The 21,555-nt window shown below is 38.5% G+C and overlaps 1 protein-coding gene across 2 annotated transcripts in view; it reads right to left on the reverse strand.

Annotated features, from left to right (window-relative positions):
* Window positions 1–570: 570 nt before the first annotated feature.
* The window catches only part of LDAH (lipid droplet associated hydrolase), a 120,534-nt gene continuing 99,549 nt past the window's right edge, over window positions 571–21,555 (reverse strand). For both annotated transcript variants that reach the window (XM_084284985.1, XM_084284986.1), the window contains 2 exons: window positions 14,987–15,069; window positions 571–1,942 (listed from right to left, as the gene is read on the reverse strand). In XM_084284985.1, the coding sequence (XP_084141111.1) occupies window positions 1,751–1,942; window positions 14,987–15,069 (275 nt within the window). In that variant the 3' untranslated portion in view covers window positions 571–1,750. The remainder of the gene's footprint in view (window positions 1,943–14,986; window positions 15,070–21,555) is intronic.

Below are 21,555 nucleotides of genomic sequence, written 5' to 3' on the forward strand. Positions count from 1 at the left end.
TTTCATTTTGTGGCAGTGTAATCCGAAAAGCCAGCGGCTGGTCTCAAAAGACAAAGCAGTTCACGCAATGCAAAAAAGGTCACTTAAATCCACCGACTGGCTGCAGGTTTGAAAACTGGTTTAAAATATCCTGAAACTTAATTCTACAAACTGCTTTAAGTATTAATGAAAGAGTTAAGTGGGATCTAGAGAGAAGTAGAAGGTGTGTATATAGTTGTGTAAGGTAAGTGTGGAGCTAATCATTCAGTCTTTCAGCATCACAGAGAACGTTCTCCAGCACCATTCTCAGTAGTACCACATTAATACACTAATGAATCTTGTAAGTTAGATACCTAACGCATCATCTAAATTCATTTGTTTGCTAGAGCAGGACTTCCCATGACTATATGCTGTAGTGTTTTATTTATTTATTTATAAATGTCCCTACGGACTCCACAGGGAGCCTGTTTCACAGGTTCACAGCTAGAAAGCTTTTCCTGATTACACTTGGCTCTGTTCCCCTTACATTGTTTTCATTTCTAGCTTTAGGTTGCAATTTCTTGTATTATCACAAGTGGTAGGACTTTTTTTTTTTTTTTCCTTTTTTTTTCCCCTATCTGTAAAGGAGAGAGATGAAAAATGTGAGAAACAGTGCACTTATCAGTAATGCACTATGGCCAGGACTGCGTTATAAATACTAACATTTCATGCACTTCCATGGGTGCAATCGCAGCAGAATGGCTGTTTTCTCATGGTGGACTTACCTAATTTGTGGCTTGGCAGAAAATGCCGTACTTCAGTCCTTAGAGCAAAGAACTGCAATTTAGGCAAGCATCAAAACTGATTTAATTCTTTATAGTTGATAAGCAAACACTGTTCCCAGGGACTTCATTAGAAGAATGATAGCTCAGAGAGCTCGGGCACTTACAAGTAGTAATATATGGGTTTTGAAATCAACTTCACCTTGTAATACTGGCACTTCTGACCTGGGTCCTTCACCCTCTCTACAGTCAATTGAGAAAATGAAACAAGGGCTTTAAATATGTTCCCTGGCTGAGCAGCCTCACCTGCCTTATGTTACGCTTAATATTTATGGAGTCTTGGGACCAAACCCCTTCTGATACTTGGAGGACCTTGTCTTCACCTCATCTTCGGAGCTCCAGCTCCCTTGTACAAAGCCTGAACTTGTCCTGACCTTGGACTGTCCACCAGCCCCACCAGACCTGAAGGAGATGTTAGAGGCCTTGGGCAGTTCTGGTGTCTATTACTCATGTGCCAGGGCTGCACAGACAGATGAGTCAGGTGGAGAGGGCCCAGGCTTTTCATAGCACACCAGGACTGATTGCCACAGGGGGATTTTTATCCATACAGAGTAGCCTGATATTTCTTTCTAAATCAGACCAACTGAGCTGCCCCAAATATGGCCTCAACAGTTCCTCAGAAAGAAATTGAGGTGGTAGTAACACAGGTACACCTGTAGTCAATGAACCTAGTATCAATGTTGTCTAGAGTGCTAGAAGACAATAAATATTCCACACTTTTCCAAGTCCTGCAGAGCTCTGAAGACACAGGATGAAGGTACATCACCATTAAATTGAGAAAACTACACTTTGGACCAGCCAGCCTCTCTTTAACTTTCTCTAAAACATCTCAGTAGAAAACAAGCCATAATCTATAATAAACAAACAAAAAATAGGACAGACTCTCTCACAAAAAATCACACGTTCACGAAATAATTGTATTGTTTTCTTGTTGATCATTGAATCAGTGCTTATAATTTGGTCAGATCATCCCGTAACCAGTCTGTAATCATGGCAGCCATCTCCTTGCTGGCATCCAGCACAAAGGCATGGCGGAGGCCTTTCTCACAAAGTCGAATGTCCCCGTCTGGAAAATCCATTTTGATCTCATCGTAGTAGTTCTGTGGACACCAGCTGTCTCCAGTTCCATAGTAAAAAATCAGCTAGAAATCAAAGCATACCAAATCATTAATTTGAAAAGTTCCTGATGTGGCAAGCAATATCCAAGACAAGAACACTGGATTATTTGGAAATAAGGGATACTTCATGACCCAGTGTTATTCATGATGAATAACAAAATGGTAGTTCTTGGTTATTTCCAAGTCTGCAATTACAAGGAAACCAGTTAAATACTCTGTAACTATGCTTTCTCATCTGTAAGACTGTGGCTTATCTCTGGGCTTACCTCTGAAAACAGAGGTCTGCTGACAAAAGTCCAGGTGTCTCAAGAGACTTATTATTGTGGACCAAAACACCTGGTTGTCCATGGCATTCACGCCTATCTAGGCAAGCTGTTATATTTCCACTATCTACTAGTTATGTTTTCTATAATAGCTTTCTAGTTTTTTACTCAAATAACAATATTGAGGCTATGTCTTAGCTAAGTGAGCTAAGTACAATTTTTTTTTCCTTTTTTTTTTTTTTTTTTTTTCTTCTGGGTATAAAATAGGAGAAAGCAGGAGGTTCCTCCACATTTATGAGTAACTTTCTCTTAATGGCATCAGTTAGATGTGGTTTCAAAGCACCTACCTGGTTGGGGGTGAAGGAACATCTATTTTTCTACCCTCGGTGTTAGATGTAAACTAGAGGTGAATCATTCAGTCATGCCATTATAATAATTATCATAGAATCATAGAATGGTGTGGATTAGAAGGGACCTCTAAAGATCATCTGGGTCATTCTCAGAAGCAAAACTTTTTTTTGCTTGGAGAATCGCAGCACATGTAGAAGCACATGCTGAAGTGCAGCACATGTAGAGCACAGGCACTTTCTTGAGATCAATAAGCAATTTTCATTTAGATTGCAATGTGGAAGTAAAATTCTAACAAAGACTATTTTGTGTTGAACTCACCCTAATAACTTTGGTCAAAGACATACATGAGGCCAGTGCTACTGGGCCCACTCAAACACAGAAGTCACAAATACCAGGTTAATATCACATTCAATAAACACCTTTACTCTTTCTTAGAAATGCTGTCTGTATCTCTTTCCCAAGTAATCATTTTCCCCCATATTCACCTTTGCATGCTATAGCTATGTTTTTTATTTCAATAAAGTAATTCAAGGGAGAGTGGTTCTCTAGGAGAGAGTAAAAATCTACGGATTTAAAATTATACAGGAACAAGATTAATTATAAGGTTTCTTTATATTAAAATATTCAAATACAGGTATGAGAAGGATGTTGATTGCTCAACATATCACACACAGAGCTCGGCCTAATTTCATTACTCTCATTTGTTTCATATTTCATTTCTGTATTTCAGTGAGTAATTTAGCCATGCTTATATAATTTAGGGGACAAGACGTTTTCTTTTAATTGCAAAAATCTTCAATTCCATCATTTTTGTAGCCATGTGAAATATAAATATGTGCGCCCTACTGGCCCACTGGCGTAGAGATGGGCTAAGAGCCCAGACTGCATTTCACAAAATGTTACAAGTTTTTGTCTTACTTGCTTTTCTCTTATTGAAGCTTACCCAAATCTTGGATATTACTGACCTCTGACTGTATCCAAAATACAATACCTCGGTTACATAGACACTACCCCAAGTTATACTTCCAAGCATATGTGCACAGAACATAAACCATGTCAACAAACATTAATTTTGTCACTAAGTAATTGCTGGAAACAAGGTGTGTTTTTTTGCTTTAGCAGAAATTTTCCTTTGATCGTGCCTTCAGCGGTGACTATTCATAAATCATAGTAAGTCACATCAGCAAAAATTCTCCAAAAAAGCCAGCTGAAAATGGCCAAGTGCATTCAATTCTTCTGAAAACCAAACATCTGACCAAATTATGTTCGACCCTGGGCTCCGTTACCAACAGATACAGAAATAATGATTTTGAAACTGTTAAGAAAAGAAATGGAGCAATTCCAGTTTAGTGGAGTACTCCGTGAAATCATTAGGTATTTTGATGGAGTAGCCCTAAAGTCCTAGAGTCTCATCACACGATTATTTAGAAAAAAAATAGAAGAAAAGTCATTTACATTTACAAAGGTGGATAAAGTACTTGGCTTAGTCTGCATGAACTGCGAAATGGGCTATTCTCCAGGTAGGGTTGTAAACTTGAGAACTCACAGATTTGGAAATGACTAAACAAAAGATTTATGCGCATTCTTAGCCTGCCTCTGGTATATTTGCATTACGGTTTAATCCTTCATTGCCTGATCCAAAGCATCCTTGACTCATTCAATCCACTGACAGGATGACATTCAGTTGATGAGCTGCTATTTGATAGTATTTTTCTTTTTATATTCTGTGTGTGGTCTTAGGATTTATTTACTACATATTTCATGGTTTACAGTCAGAATTTATTTTCTTATGTGCATTCCTCTGGCACACACCACTAGAGTATATGCATGCTCACATTTATTAATTTATTTCTGCAACACCTTAGTGACCACATTTATCTCCATTTTGCAGATGGGGAGCACAGAGATTCATGTCAAATCACATCAATTTGAACGTGTAGTCTGAAACATCTAGGAACTGTTTTTTCTCTGTGCATAGCATTATCCTTTCAACCAAAATTAAGTCAAAGTATGCTTTTCAGGACCACATCCACTGAGCTCCAGTCACTAATGGGCATTCAGTCCATGGGAACAGGCAACTGTTGGTTAAAGTGATAACCCTCTGAGATACCTACATTGGGGACATCAGGTCCTCACCACCTACTGTTTTGCTTTGCAAATTCTCCCCTGTTGTGCTGCTCCTGATTTTAAGGCAAACATAGCCAAAGGCATCTGCTATGAACAGGAACAGTAAGACTTCAGAAACTTAGGTTCCACTCCAAGCAGAAAAGATCAGTATGTTTACCAACTACATGCCTTGCTGAGTCTTTTGTCCAATCTTTCCAAGTACAGAAGGTATCTGTAAAGAGCAATACCACTTCTTCTATCTTGTCCCGTCCAACCTTTCTGGCCTCAGGACTGCTCTACCATCTCCAGTGCATTGTTTTAGCTCTATCCTCCTTACCTAGTCATTTCCAATTTCTACCACTTCTGCTTTTTTATTCTAGTCCCAATTTCTTGCCCTGGAAAACCAAATTATAGCCTTCTGGTCTCTTTATCCCATTCTGAGTCTCAATTTCTCCCCATGCAATTCTCCACATTTTTTTTTTTTTTCAGTTTGGAACCTCTATTCCCAGCCCTACCCCTCAAACTTCTCTCAAACCACCAGTTGTTCCCTAGTGCCAGGCCTGGGTTCAATTCAACACAGAAACATTTAAATGCATATAACTCTTGTGGTGTTTACACGTGTACTATGCATCAATACCCCACCAGAACCTGTTAAGATTTACTCAATATTGGTGCGTACGTAGAAAGCTATTCAGCTGGAACAGGAGATGGCTACTGTGAAGTGGGTGAAATAGCACTTCAGGAAGGGCAGAACTCAGTTGCTGAAGTGTAGGTACCTGCTATCATTTGAGATGCTCTAGATAGCTACAGGTTTTGCATGAGACTAGCAGGCATGACATAGATTTTACAGGAAACCCACAATTTTCTGGAAAAGCAGCTGGACGCCCCATAGAGATATTCTATAGTGCCGCAAATTAAACCAAATGTTTATGTTTAAGGCAACCAAATTCCACCTTGGCTTCTTCTGTAGATCTCTATTGACTCTAATGGGGTCATCTGCACCTCTACTGCCTACTGTACCTCTAAATTCCTACCAGTAAACTCATAAACCATGATTCAGATGCACATACATAAATATTTCATGCAACTTAAGACAGATACGTTAGAGTAGCCCATTTGGCCTCCACTGTAGCTACAGAAAGCTCCTGTATATCTTATGTCAGTCTTGCATGGGTAGTATGAATCCACTATCTCATACAGCACTAGAAGCCTACCTCTGATGGAACAAACGGAGCCTTTGATTTCATCCTGCCTCCCCCTCCTTATTTCTATTTACCTCTCACTCACTAGTTCTCTACATGCTGGCTCAGCCCATATCTCCTCTGAGTGGAATGAATAGCTTCCTTCTCCAAGCCAAGAATTTTTATCATAAGCAAACAATGTATTTTTTTCCCTGAGCCTCATAGACCTTGTAGAACCTTTTGGACTGAAGCAAAAAATGAACAGTCAAGGCAGGATAGCCACTCGTGTCATAAATGGAATGAAAGTTAGGGCACGTTATAACCGTTACAACAGGTATTGCTGGGGAGCTTTATTTGATGCTGGAGTTATTTTGTCAGCTTATTTTGTGTGCAGAGGTTGGTGTGTGCATTACGTGTATCTATTTGAGTATGCCTCCAAATCTAAAACTTAAACATGCATGTTTCTTAGTTAGAAACTGCCAACAGAATTCAGAATTGTTTTCCAAATGGTTTCCAAATTATTCTATAAAATCTAAAAGCCGGATTGTAAGTAAGGTAGAAATTTTCATCAATACAGAGTGCAGTAAAGGACCTATGAAAGTCTACAGTACTAAAATGTCATTTGTGGCACTGGGGGTCTCCCTCTGAATGACAAAACATCCCTGTTCTTTGCCTACACCATATACAGCCACAAAACAGATGTTAGGGTGTTACTTATTTTCCTAATGTATTAAGGGATATTTATTTTAAATGTATTTAAACAAAAGCATCCAGAATCTCATCTTCATTTTTACACCAGTAGTTTTGCTACTGCAGCACAGGGGCAGACATAATTAACGAACCATGTGTAACCAGAGGCACATGGAATCTTCATTAACGGTAGGAAACACTGGCGTGCAGTATATGATTTGCATGGATCTGTAAAGTACATATTTTCCTGTGGACTGTGCATGGCTGTAAAGACGTCCTGAGTCAGCACAACCACTGTACCAGCAATGAAAAACTGCTGCCAACCTAAGCATTCAAAAATGGTGAGTCAGGCCCCCAAAATAATGAGACTAACTTAAAAATAATCAGATTTACAAAACAATAAATAGAAGTTTATTTCTATTTTTCTTCTGCGCTTTTTTTTTTCAATCTTTTTTTTTTCAATATCTGTACTTCTTAACTTTTCTGCCATTGCGGTGAGAAGATTGTTTTTTATCCTTTTGCAATACTGAATGCTGAGACTTCCAGGTATTCCAGATTTAGAAGGCAAATAGCAGTTACGAGTGAACACAACAACATCTTTATATGATCCTTGATGCAACACCCTGTTTGCTATGAGTACCTAGTACCTACATTTTCAGTATCTGATTATGGGGGCAGAGTAAAGGGGATGAGGGTTATCATTGCCATTGCAACAGGGCATTTTAAATAGGTCATTTCCAAGTTTCAATAGTTTTAAAATATCAATGTTCTCCTAAGCTGCTTTACAATTAAATTGCTAAGAACTGTTTTCAGTCTTAGCTTCTGTAAAATAAAACACAAGTCAGAATGTGGCTCTGTCAGCTTGTGTACCATGTAATATGGTATGTGTATTCAGACACTGCACAATGACGGCAGCTGCTAAGTAAACATCAGAAGAATCTGAGATTTGTATCAACAGGATGTTTACATTTTAAAGAGTTTCTAAGAAAATAATAAAGATTTCCTGCAGTTGACTCCATTGGCACTTGTTTTAGTAAGTATGACAGTTCACAGAAGTATAAATTACAGAGAGGTTTCTTTTATGCCTCTTCTGTGGCCATCATAGGTCAACACTGAAAAACAAATCCAAAAAGTTAAAAAATATTAATTGAGTTTCCTCTATCTCTCTGGAATTCAGTACACATTATAACAACTTTAGGATCTTATTACTTGGGCAGGCACCAATCCAGCTGATGGCAAAGAGCGAAGGACTGGTCTCTGTGGATATAAACTGACGGCACGTGCGCACTGGCAAGCAGGGTTGGACTGGTGTCCTTGCTGAAATCCTTGTGTCAGATACATTAACTTTTATCAGCGTTACTCCCACGTACATTCACTGAATGAGACAACAACTTCTCTCTGGGTGACATCTCTCCACGATAACCAGTGAATAGTTTCATTTGCTCTTGGATGAAAACTAGTTTAAAAGGCATTAGCCCAGAATTAATTTTAGCTTCAATCATGGTTTATAAAAAACGGCTTAGCTTCTCTGGATTTGTGAAAGTGCCTTCACCTTATCCTGCCAAAAGAATAGTATAAATGACATGGGAACATACTCATTTGGGACGTGATTTTTTTTTTTTTTTTGACTTGCTTTATTTGTGCTTTGGCTTTACTAATCAGTTTCTGGGAAGAATTCAAAGAGCTGGCATTACCCTAGAAAGCCCTAAAAGCTTTGGGATCTGGTTCTCCGAGACACCACCTCTTTCCCCTTGTGATCCTGCCGTGGTTGAGATCAGCCAGTTTGATGGCAAGGTCTGTGGAACTTGCTTCTTGGCTTGTTTTACCTGAAGTGTGATTCCTCAACTTTCTGCATTCTAAGTGCCGACTAGAGGGAATGGCCTCAAGTTGTGTCAGCGGAGGTTCAGGTTAAAAATTAGGAGACGTTTCTTCTCAGAAAGAGCAGTCAGGCATTGGGATGGGTTGTGCAGGGAGATGGTGGAGTCACTGTCCCTGGGGGTGTTCAAGGCAAGGTTGGACCTGGTGCTTAGGGACATGGTTTAGTGGGTGATATTGGTGGTAGGGGTTGGATCAGATGATCTTGGAGTTTTTTTCCAGCCTTTATGATTCTTTAATTCTGCGATGGACCATTCCAAGAAGAGGCAGTTGGCAATCTGGGGTACATAATGCTATTTTTACATACTAACCTGTAGGGGTTGTAGCAAAGGTGTAATGGGTAGTTGAAGTATTTGTGGTGATTTTACTTAACGTAAAGAATGTGGTCAATTTTGCCAAACCAACATAAATAATAAACAATAACAGCTTCCCTCTCTGAAAAAGGAGTGGAAAAATATTTTGCTTTCAGTGAAATTAAGATGCAAAGCCACACAGGCAGGTGGAGTGGCTACTCTGCACGTAATCCACAATGTGTTAATCCTCTCCCTGGTGTCCCATACGGTGTTCTACCAAACGGATAGAGCAGAGGCTCCTTGCTTTCATGCCTTTGTCAGTAATAACTGGAAATTCAATAAACCAAGGAAGTGGAAAGGGCTTCTCTCTACCTTTGCTGCAGTTTAGCCACCTACATAATTTCTGCTAGCAATGTTCCTGGCATGTAGATCTAAGAGATCAGGCAAGGCACTTCTACTCTCTCAAACCCAGTGCAAAGTAAAACGTGCTTTTAAAAAGGATGCATAGGCTTTACCAACAAACCAGGGTGATTAACTTATTTATGTTATGTTAAAGACTTAGAAACCTTTCAAGGGTATATATTTAGGTGTGTCAGCAACATGAATATTTCACAAGTCAAGTCTGTATAACTATGAAAATAAAAACAGACCTGAAACCACTCTTTAAGTGATAATATTACTGGGTCAGATTCCTCCAACCGTATTTACTGCAAATATTATTTCCCTCTGAAAAGCATCCCAGTGCTGCCTACGTTCAGGGGAACTTACCTCAGGTGATGAACTTAGATCTCTGTTGAAACAACAGGATCGGTGATGGACTGTAAATGACATTTTTTTTTCTCACTTCTGTGCAATGAATTCTGCAGCAGAGCGAGGGAAGGTATCCCTCACATTTAAGGGTTAGTAATGGTTCAAGGGTAACTTCTTAAGTATTCTTCAAAAGACTATGGAAATACTGCTGTCTTTGCCTGTTTTATGAAGCACACACCTTATACCACCCTCAGTCCTGGAAGTTCACGTCACTGCCTCCTTATTGGAATGCCACACGGCATGAAAGATGCTAACCAGAGCTCAGCTACAGGAAACTTGAAATATCACAGAAAAGTAGACCGTAGCCCACTGAACTTTTTGAATGCTCACTGGGATCCTTTTCCACTGAGGAGGGAAAGTGCTGATCCCTGATTAGGCATTCTGGGTGCTTCAAAGAGAAGGTTGTTTTTGTAGTTAAATGACACAGGCACCAAAATCCCCAAGCACTTGTGTAACTTCCCTAACTTCAACTCTGCACCTCCAGGGAGCGCAGGCCAAAAAGGATGTGAGACCAGCCAAAAAAGAGGTGTTCTTGGCTCAGAAGAGCACTTTGCACCTATTGAAAAAGAGTGTTTGGAAGGTTTTTCACAAATGTAGGCAAGCAACTCACTCAAGCTGTGGGCAGGCAAAATATTTGTAGTATTCTTTTAACCACTTATCTTCAGATCATGCTTCTCGCACTGAAAATAATTACTAACCCCCTGTAGATGTCTACAGAGACCCAAACAAAAACACTGGGCAACATCAAAACAGCTGCTTCAGGAGTCAAAATAGTTCTTGGTTGCTTTTTTTTTTTTTTTTTTTTTTTTTTTAATATATATAAAGGTAGTTTTTCAAAAGAAAAATGTAGCATTCATTTCTGTGGAAATGAAATATTTCATTTTTTACTATATTTAATCTAAATATCCATGTCTCAGTATCAGTTCAGTTGATGCTTTTGGATAACACCTTTTCTATGGTATTACTGGTGAGATATAAGCTTGTATTACTTTAAATTCTAAATTCACCATTGAAATAAGCGGAAAATGGTAAACACACACTTCATTCCTTCAATTTCTTCAAAAGAGAATTTCTTCATCAGCTAAACATCTACAGGCTATAAGCCTGTTATAAGCCACCCACAACACAAACTTCCTCAATGTGAGTGAAAATAGATTCATGTGTCCTTAAACTTCCAATATCTATTTTCCAGCTTGATTAAAAAACATTCTTCTCAGGCAGCAGATTTTTTTCATCTTTGTAATGTTACTTCAGATGTTTCCTGTCTTTTTCCTTACACAATCAATGTATCTGCTGCACCAAATCACTGGTGAAAATAAACTGAAGAAGCAGATAAAGCTTTTTTGGGTTTAATATGCTACTTAAAAGAATCGTGATTTTCTGTTACTGGAAGAGATGGTTTATTGTCTTAAGAAATTATGAACCGCTACAGAAAGATCACTGCCAAACTGATTCATGACTTGGTGAAGTCTGTCAAAGCTTTTCCATTGATTTTGATGAGCTTTGGAACAGATCCTACACTTAAAAGTTGAGCTACTGGGTATTACACAGAGAGTAATGAATAAAATATATCACAGTAAGTATAAAAAACAAAGGGATGTTTTTACTTTACAAAATTTCCTCTGCAACCCCCCTAGTTTTACCCTTTAATGCAATCTCTTCTTGATTACAACAGGATTACAGAATCCAAAAAAAGAGTCTATAAAGCTAAGTCTTAAAATAAAACAATGATTGTGGCATGATGCAGACTTAAGTATTGTAGGGAGCTCTTATGTGGAGATACCATTGCCCATGACAAGCATGCTGGTTGAGTGCCCAACACAGTTATTTTCCATTTCTCTTTTAAATTTTTATTCTATACGTAAAACCTCTGTGATGCTCAGTGCTGATCTATTTTTTATGAATACTGAATTACACCCACTTCCTTTTGTGCAAGAATTACAATAAACTTCCTCTAGTACAGTAGTATCTCTGCCTCCAGTTTCTGTTAGGAAAGGGAGTTGGTGTTATTACAGTGAAAGTATGTAGCTCAGCTGGCTTAGACACAATCAGCTAATGATAATTAACCATCATTGCTGAGCAAATCTTACATCAGTATCCCCTACCTTGTTTGGATTTTGTGATTTATCACAACTCTTTGTGTTATTGCAATAAGAAGCCTACATTCATGTACTGCTTGATCCAGATATCACTTTACAGCCCATATTTTAAACGCTGTCACATATTATTTTGTCAGAAGATAGGTCTCCATTCTCTTCATACAATTCCATTGCTATTTCATGTGCATAACTTCTGTCTTTAGAAGATTATAAGTAAAATACCTCAAATAACTATCCCCAAAATATTCCAGCTCCTGTTCTTTTAACATAAATCTGAGCAATAAGCATTGTTAGAATCTGGGGCCTAAGATATAATTTCTCCCAGTCCCTTACTAGTAATAATTATAATTAAACCTGGACGTGGAAAGATTGGAATAATTTACTGTCTCTTCTTCTTTCTTCTTCAGATCACAGAACGCAAATATGATCCAGAAATAACTTTTCTATTCCACAGCAGCTGGCAAAGTCAGGTGTTAAGATTGGCTTTTAGCATATGATCACAGTGACCACTAAACAGTATAAATTTTTTGAAGTGACAGCTTGCCAGTTCTATAGCAACTTGGACTATAGTTCCTGTTTTTATAAACTTCCAACCTTTATAAGTTAAGCCCATTTTTTATTGTCAATACACTTCAAATTTAACATAATGCCAGCTATAAAAGTTTTCCTTAATTCTTACATTCCCAGAAATTACTAGGAGAATGAAAAAAGAGAAGTATTTAGCTTCACTTTTAGACTTGCTTTTTCTTCGGTTTGCAAGCTGCTTATAAGCTCGCTTCAGCTTTTTGCTTTCTTGAGTATGTTTGCCACTTTAAAAGTATGAGGACATAGAAGAATCAATAAAAGAAAGTTAACACAGGTCTAAAAAAAACTCCTGTGTGCCAAGGCTGTGCTTAGACTGAGAGTCAACAACAGCACAGATGAAGCAGACTAAGACACCTGCAAGCTCTTGTTGGCTGTTGGCCTCCATTTAGCACAAGAAAAAGGCATATTCGTAATCTGGAGCATCTGAGTGGACCTTCTGAAGTCACTGGAGCTACAGCTAATTGTTAACTCTATCATCCTCATCCAACCAAGCTTTTATGCTTAAGCAGGTGTTTGTGATTAAAATTTCCAAAAGCACTCCAAGTCCTGACCCTGGAAACTCTTTACTTTTGTACCGTGACTAATCCCAAGGTAACCTACAGAGTCCTGCCCTCAGTTTCAGGGCCCTGGGGGCACAAGCAGGCCCTTACCAACCTTACCTGGGACCCTCACCCACACTCCCTGCCCATGGGCCCAGGATCTCCATCTCTAACCATCTCCATCTCAGTTCCTGGGCTTTTATTTAGCCTGAGCTACCAGTTCTGCTGAGAGCTAGCCTCTGGCCCTGTCTCCTGTACCAACATCAGGCCTACACTGTACACAGCTTTTTGACTGGATGGACCCCATCTTGTGGCTTGCTTCCTGTCATGTTTTTGGCCACGGTTTAGTGGGTGACATTGGTAGTAGGGGGATGGTTGGACCAGATGATCTTGAAGGTCTTTTCCAACCTTAATGATTCTATGATCCCTCCTAGATAAACTTTGGACCCATGTTGTAGCCTTGTCCCCAGTCCCATCTCTGGCCCTGCCACCTTTTGCTCCAGACTGGATTCTCTTCCTCATTGCTTTCCTTTGTTCTGGGATTGTTGGTGGACCCTGTTACCAGCACTGTGCTCTGCCTGTCCCACTTGGGTGCTGTGGGAGAGCACCCTGCTTAGGGAGTCACCCTCGACTCATGGAACCCTTCCCTTATGGAGCAGACAGAGCCTGTTGCTCCCTGACACTCCGAGAGGCGACTTGGTCAATAAAATTAACAGATTCCCTTGAGTTCATTAGGCTTTGGACCAACCCATGGAAAGTTTTATTTAAGACAATGAGAGTATTTGCAGTCTGTATGATCAGCCCTTCAGTTTCTTCACTAAGATTCCTCCCTAAGTGCAGGAGAAGGCTGAATGCTCTGCAATAAAAATGCGAAGAAATATGCATACCTAGTGCACTGTCACGTTCCTTATTCATGTGTGCTATTTTAGCTCATTAAAAAAAAAAAAAAAGAACTGAACCATCTGAACATACCTTTCGAAGTGCAGAAAAGGCAGTGGAATATGTCAAAAATAAATCAATTTTCAGCCAAAAAAAGAAAGACTGATTTATTGAGTGAACTTTGTACTATATCTATTTACAAAGTGCAAAGTAATCTTACAGAGATATAGGACCTCTGTCCTAGAAAATCTCATTCTCTAAGGAAAATATCTGCCAGTGCAAAGTTTTGGAATGATTTTTCCAATAAAAGGACAAGGATGATACAAAAAAAAAAAAAAGGAAGAGAAGGAAGGGAACACAGAAGAATAATACATGTTATGCTGATTTATCTACTCACACAGCAGCTACACCAATAGTAGTTTATTAAATGTGGCAGTTTTCTGGCTCATCAGCCACCTGGAATGGTCTGACTATTACATTCTCTCAGCCTCCAAAACAGGGTGACCACATCAAAACTTCCAATTAGGAACAGTTCCTGGCCTCTGCCAACCCCTGAACCATGCTTTGGAATTGATTAGGAGAATGTTCATCGGTATAGACCCAAATTGTACCAGGACCTGTTTCAACAATAAATCTCTGCACATGAGAAAGTTCAGTGCAGGAGAAAGGTCCCCAGAAAGGTCCCCAGTTTGTTAGTTCAGCAGTAGTGTCAGTCTCCAGTGAATGTGCTTTCCACATCTTTATCTTACATGACAATCAGATGGATGAACTGTGTACACTTTGCTGATTAATGTCTCATAAGTTTTGATGCCATGGAAAAACCAAGCTTGCAGAATCCCTTGGTATTAACAGATGTCAAGTTGAAAATGTCATGGATCAGATTCTGCTCTTGGACACAGTGGTCTAGACCTCATGAGCAGACCTGCACATCACGCAACACTGCTGGTACATGTTCTGCTTGATCTGTCCAGCAGCAAAGTGTGAGGATTTGGTCAATCAGCCTGCACTCACGTCTTGGCTGGCCATCTGCCTGTCTCATCACAATCCACGTAACTACTGGCCTCACTGGGAATCATCTCAAGCTTAGCCAGAACATACACTGTTTCACCTCCACGAAGGATACTATACAAGCAAGGACATAAGGAGGACGCAGGAATGCTGTGAGACAGGTGCTACTGGAATGCTATATCTGGTAGTGGTGAATACTGTATCTACAAAGGTGTGGATCAATGACACTTTAATGATCACTGACCCTTTTAACGGCTTCTCCAAATCAATGGAATGTCACTAACATACAATCAGAATGAATCCTGAAATTCTGGTTTTGAAATAATATAAAAGGATGAAAAATTTCCCCATGCACACGGACCTCCAATGAAAACTCAGAATGTAGTTACCTTTTTTAAATTTTGCTTTATGGTTGTACTGTCTCTCTCCACAACCTTCATCATTTCTTGGCTTGCCATATACAAGATGTTGGCTGTAGAGGAAGAAACATGCAATAATGTAATTACACAGCAAATCTTTCACAAAAACCTATTTGTTCCCAACCATGCAAGAAGGTAAGGTGACTAGAGCAGTCATCATCTTGACAATGCCACTGAAAAGGTAAAAAAAAAAAAAAAAAAAAGGTAAGCATGATAAATCATCCATGAAAGCAGGAGTGAGCTTTTAAGTTCAAAGCATTACATTTAAGAGACATTATTAGATTATTAAATTACTGACATTTCTATATGCAAGTCATTCAAATATTCAACCTGACAAATAATAAAGGCAATGGCAAATACAGCATCATCAAAACTTGTAGTCCTGCATAACATTACCCAAACAGGACTGGACACAGTTTGCAGCACCAAGAGAAGACCACAAATGACTACATTACTCTAAGGCATTTCAACGTCCAGGTCCTAGATTGACTGAAAGTATTCTGAACTACTAATTTCTCTTCTGAAAAAAGGAGAAAATGGAAAGACTGACAATCTTTTAAAATAAGAACCAACGAAGTTTTGCGTGTAAATAGTTAATGACAATATTGGGCCTGAAATTGCTATGAGACAGAAGTAATACACTCTCAAAATGTGTGATAGGGGAGGAAATGGCAATTACATAGGTCTTTGGTGGTGACCAAAACATGCAGTCGGCTAAATTCCAGCAATGCTCTAAGGAAACAGAACGCCACTGGAGAGATGAGTGATGGCCCCAAAGATCAAATGTTAAAAGACAAAGCCAGTGCTCTCAAATAAAAAACAAAATCCTAGAAAGTAGTATCTAGTTCTGAGCCAGCCGAAGATGCAATACTGTTCTATGCCTGCAGAGCTCTGTCTTTTTCAATTAAATGTTGAATACAGCTAGTGTAAGACAGAAGGGCAAGATGTTGCAGCATGTAAACAACTCAACAAATCCTGCAAAAATTTGCTTGTCCCATCCTATTCTACCAAGCAAAATGGACCTCTCTGCAGCTTTGTAGATAGCAACTTTGTCATCTAATCATGGGACAGTTGGCAAAAGTCTGTCCATCTACAGCACTGCTTCAAATTCAAGAACTCACATTTGCCTTCCTTTTCTCAGTTCAGCTCCACTGTTCAAACAGTAGATGGTAGGCAGGGCTGAAAACACTGGTGGCCATCGCTGCAGAATCCTGACATATAACAGCTTATACTTGGGATCCTGTATGCAGCTGTGCACTTCCAGTGCAGTCATACAGCATACACTGTGGGCAAAGTGAACAGTACGTACTGTGCTCCTTCCTCATCTTCCATCTTAGTTTCTCCATCCTACCTCTTGTTCTTTGTCGGTTCTGTTCATATTTCTGAGTTGCTCATGGTTTTTATTTTAAATAAAATATAAGAAATGAAGTGGAATTCACAGCCTTAGTAAACTTAATTAGTCATAAAGATCCTAAAAGTAAAACTGTAAGACAGCAAAAGCAATAATGACACTACTTTAAAAAGAACTGTCTCTGAAGACTTGTGTACTGTGCAAGAAAGGGAACCAGGAAGGCAGGATTAAGCTAAACCGGATGAATGGCAAGGTTCAAGAGTCTATTTCAACCAAACAGAAATCCTTCAAATTTTGGAAACACGATCCTAGGGAAGCCAATAAACAGGAACTTAAACTTCAGCAGGCGTTAAGTAAGAGGAAATTGCAAAGAGCAAAAGTAGGTTTCCAAGAACAAACATTACAAGAATTAAAAATAAACAATAAAATATTCTTTAGGTATATCAGAAACAAAAGGTCTTCAAGAATTGGTGAGTCTAACAGATAATCACAGGCTAAAGGAGCAGCTAAAGAGGATAATTACAGTGTTTGGCAGCTAACAGATTTTCTTTTTTTTTTTTTCCTTCATCGACCTTTCTTGTTCAAAACATTCAGGAAGTTTCTACTCTATATTCAGTATACATTCTACTCTATATTCTAGTATATACAGAATATACTAGAAAAGAAGATACATATCAGAGTTTTAAAGAACCTTACATGAGGAATTGCATAGCTGGTAGCAATCCTACTATGTAAGAATCACCCTGTCCAGAGGCTTCAGGAGCAGAAAACAGTGTCTAATCATTACTGATTTTACAAAGGAAAATAGCATTTTACTGACCCATAATTTCTTGAATATTTCAGTAAACACAACCAGATGACAAAAACTATTGGTCTTCTAAATGATCTCTGTTACAATTTCACACCATAAACTGTAGTTGAAACTAAATAGCTGTAAAATGAAAGGTTGTAATGGATTAAGAAATAGTCCTGAAGAAAAGAAAAAATATTAGTATTAGATTAGATTAGATTAGATTAGATTAGATGGCTTTCATCACAGAGAGGAATAGGGTCTAGATTCATCACAAATATGTTTAAATAGTGATTATCACTAAAATCTGTGAATAATCATTGAACACAGCTGCTGATTTGATCATTTATGGTGTGGATTAAATTACCTTTCAAGATGACTTTTCACTGACAAGGACTTCAGACCTCAACCAACCCAATTTGAATTAAGTGTCTAAACTGATGTGGGATGAGTCCTGGCCTGAGCTTCTAGTACAGCTTCATATTTATGTCATGTGTTACTTTTAATTTATTTTAATTGTTTATTGATGGGACAAGTAGTGTACTAACAGCATTTGCACAGGATACAATGCTAGTCAGTTTGTGGGGACCAGGCAGTGAGAAATGTAGAAGGGAGCTAAAGAGGAGAGAGAAGAAATCAATTCACTAGTATAAGAAGTGCAAATTCAAGATATGTTAAGTAATATACATGTGGAAAGACTCAAAATATTCTTTTACCTTAAAAGCTTCTAAATTAATGCAAGTAAAGGAATCAGAAATTCAGAGACTGCTAAAATGACTGCTGTTCACTGTGTGTTTTACTCAAAAATACAATCAAATCATACATTATGTTTCATAAATAATAGGAAGATGACAATAAAGAATTCTGCAGTACCACTATATAAATCACACAACATGACCACATCTGAAGCAGTGTGTACACTGACAGTCCCAGCCTCTGTGGGATACTGCAAAATTAAGAATGGTGGTGCAGTCAGAGAAATACAATTAAAGACATGTTGTTATCAACGCATTCACAATACTCATGATATGCTGTTTTTCCGTCTTACAGCACAATCCATTAAAATGCAAAACAATAAAAGGAAGTACTTCTTTAATGTCATACACCATTAACTATGAACCTTACTGCCACAGGAAACTGATAAGCACACTTATTTGCCATGTAGGCATTCCCATCTGAGCATCTTGCCCTGAGCTCCTCTAACAGTAGGTACAGTTAATGCAAGTAATCTTCGAGCAAATAGTTGTGAAGGGCAGGTAATTTATACTTTTATCAATCTTTCCTTTCAGGTACTGTTCTCTAGGGCCTCTGCCATTCTTGCTTGGCTTTTTCTGGATACGTACAATGGCTCATATTCCTTTCTAATTCTACTGACACAGTACGTCAGTTTATGCTGGAGAGTCTATCTTTGTTCAACAGCAGAGCTGTAGCTCCTTCAGCTGATGCACCTCTTCATAGGTATCACAGTCACATCTGCCTCTTGACAGCACAGCAAGTTAAACCCCATCAACTTGTGTCCTATGACATTCCCAGGATCTTTTCCTGAAAACGTGCTGGTTAACCAGTGATTCACCATCCAAACTTATGTCCAGAACAGCCTGGATCTTCAAAGAAGGACAGGATTCAGTTCTACCTGCTCCCCAACTATTTCTCTTTGTTTTATCTGAAGGTCATTTTGAATGCTGATCCCATCTCTCTCCAACAAATGTGCAGTGTCTTCTAGCATCATATGGTCAGTAAACATACATGGTATTCCACCAGTGAGATCCCTAACAAAACTATTGACAGGTAAAGGAATGAAGGTAAGACTGTTACAAAACCTTTCTAGCTACATCTTTCCAGTTTCAAAAATCCTCCTGAATCCTCTTTTCCACACAGCTGTCTAGCAGTTGTTTCAGGTATGTCATAATTCCTGAATGTTTTTATCAGGATACAACGGGAGACAGTGTAAAAATCCTTATTAAAGTCAAGATATCCCAAGTTTATTGCTTCCCTTTAATCCACATTACATTGACAAATGCTTAATGACTAAAACCAAATGGAAAGAGATACCGTTCCAGAGCAGGAACAGTAATTTTCTTCTCTCTTGCTGCTGTGGAATGTCAAACTGGGCTACTTCAGAAAAGCTATTTTTCTCAAAAGCTAAGTCACAAGTTCAGGGAGAAATCTCTCTGCTATTTCCTAACACTATACTCTGCTAACCTTGGCATTTTTTGAATATTTAGCTCTTTCCTATTAAAAAAAAAAAAAAAAAAAAAAAAAAAGGCTATTCTGACATTTCATGAATTCTTAGCTACTTTTTCAAAGGAAGTAACTCAAAAGAATTCTCTCACTTTTCGTGCATAATTATAAAGCCATTTTAAAGGGCTCCCAGGGACTGTTTGAGTATTTTAGCAGCTTTGAAAATCCATCTGTAAACTGGGCACAATCAGAAGCCGAGACATGCAAAATGAATGGCTTCTGAAATGCTTCCTCAGTCTATGCAGAGGAAGGTCTCCTTATGAGATCATCTTGTCAGTGCTTGTAACATGGTGTTACAGGCTCTGAAAAACCTTCCAACAAGTGCTAATGCTTGTCTTTACTGAAAATCTCTTATGAGTCTCAGAATCACTATCAGAAGTCCTACAACCTAGAAAAATGTTTGTTGGTTTTGTCATGATTTCAAGTACAACATAAAATGCAACCACAAAAGCAACCCCAAGCCCATGTGCTGAACAACCTGAATGATGAAGGAGTCTCATTGAAATTTGCAGAATTAGTGACTGCACAAAATACAGCACATCCAGCAGCCTGTAGGACCCTGGCTCAAAATGCCAGCATGGGAAATTTCCATAACGGACCATGTGCAAGATGTACTGAAGTTGTCACCTTGGTGTCCGTGCTGAAAACGTGGGAAATGTAGATTTTGTGTTTGGCATTCACCACTGTATCTCACTACATAGTGAATAGAGAAATTATCCGGGGTTTAATAAAGAGAATGTAAGATCAAAGTTAGTATTCTGAAAAATCACTACATGTGAAAGGTAAGACTGAATGTGGGATGAAAGTTCAGGAGAGATATGACAATCTCCATCCACTGAGGATACAAGACTTGCACTCCTCTCCTGAAGAGACCTTGGAAGAAAGGAGCAAAGTTCACTCTTTTCTCATCCTCTGCATGCATGGCAAAAGCCCTGCACCTCTAAATTCTTTATTTAGGAAACAAGCTCCTTGACTTGGTCTTGAATCCAAACAAGCTCCAAGACTTCATCTTGAATCAGCCTAGCACTTCTGAAAGATGAAGCTATAGAAGTTCTTTAGTTTTTCCTGCCAGAGTATTTTCACTTATTCCATTTGTTTATCCAGTTTCACAGTCTAAGGCCAATTTTAGCATTTTTTTTTCTGAATGTTCTTAGTCTAATCCCATTCCTTTAAACCTGTACTTATGCAAGATTGATACATGATGGCAAGGCCTGACTCACTGGGATAATCCAAAGCATGGAAAGTGGAACACATTACACCAATCTTTGCAGGGTCTGGGCCTCTGTAAATATTCATTAATTTTTCACATTTTTCACTAGGAAAGTAAAAGTACTTGTCAAAAAAAAAAAAAAAAAAAGTGGTTGCAAGCCTACAGAAACTGGCCAATGTGCATGGAGACAGTCATAGAACCCCCAGTCCTTTCTTATACAGTTGATTTCATTTTAAACTACTGCTATGTCCTGTAATTCATAATTAAGTAATTAACATTTATTAATGAAAAAATATATTGTTATTTACATAACTATCATAAACTAAAAGGCCTAACAGCCTAAAAGTGAAATCCAAGTTTTACCAGACAAACACCATGTTTACCATACTTTTAAGACATAAAAACCTTCTCAAAATATCCTAGTTTCTTTATATGCAAACCTTTTATACACAGTGCTTCACAGATTAACCTGAAAATGGAAGCCTTTCATTTACTCCCAGGTCAGGTTTATGAAATTAACTGCCAACTTACTTTCTCCCCATGATCCTGCCAATGACCTTTCTCCTGCCCTAGTAGGATCATTCCCTCTCCATGGATTAAAGGTGATTAAGGATCAGTGTCAGTTTAGTCTCATAAATTTGCTAAGCAGAGACGACAAACTGTGCCAAAATGTGTTTGATTTATTTGTGGTGGTTTTGTGATAGAGGAACACTGATTGGGCTCAAATCAAGGATCCAGAAAAGAAAAGAGTGCTTTATATCATTGGTAGCTCTTTAACCCAAAGTGTCACAGCAAGGAGTTAATATCCTTCAACTAAATTATTAGTTTTCACAAACAATAATGACCGAAATCAATCAAGCTTTTCAGTGCTTAGGGTTATTTAACCACCAATTCAATTAGCCAGTTGTTAGATGAATACCTGTACCTATTGAGCTCAAGCAGACTGA

This window comes from Netta rufina (genome assembly GCF_964035555.1).
Source record: "Netta rufina genome assembly, chromosome: 3".
Lineage (NCBI taxonomy): Eukaryota > Metazoa > Chordata > Aves > Anseriformes > Anatidae > Netta > Netta rufina.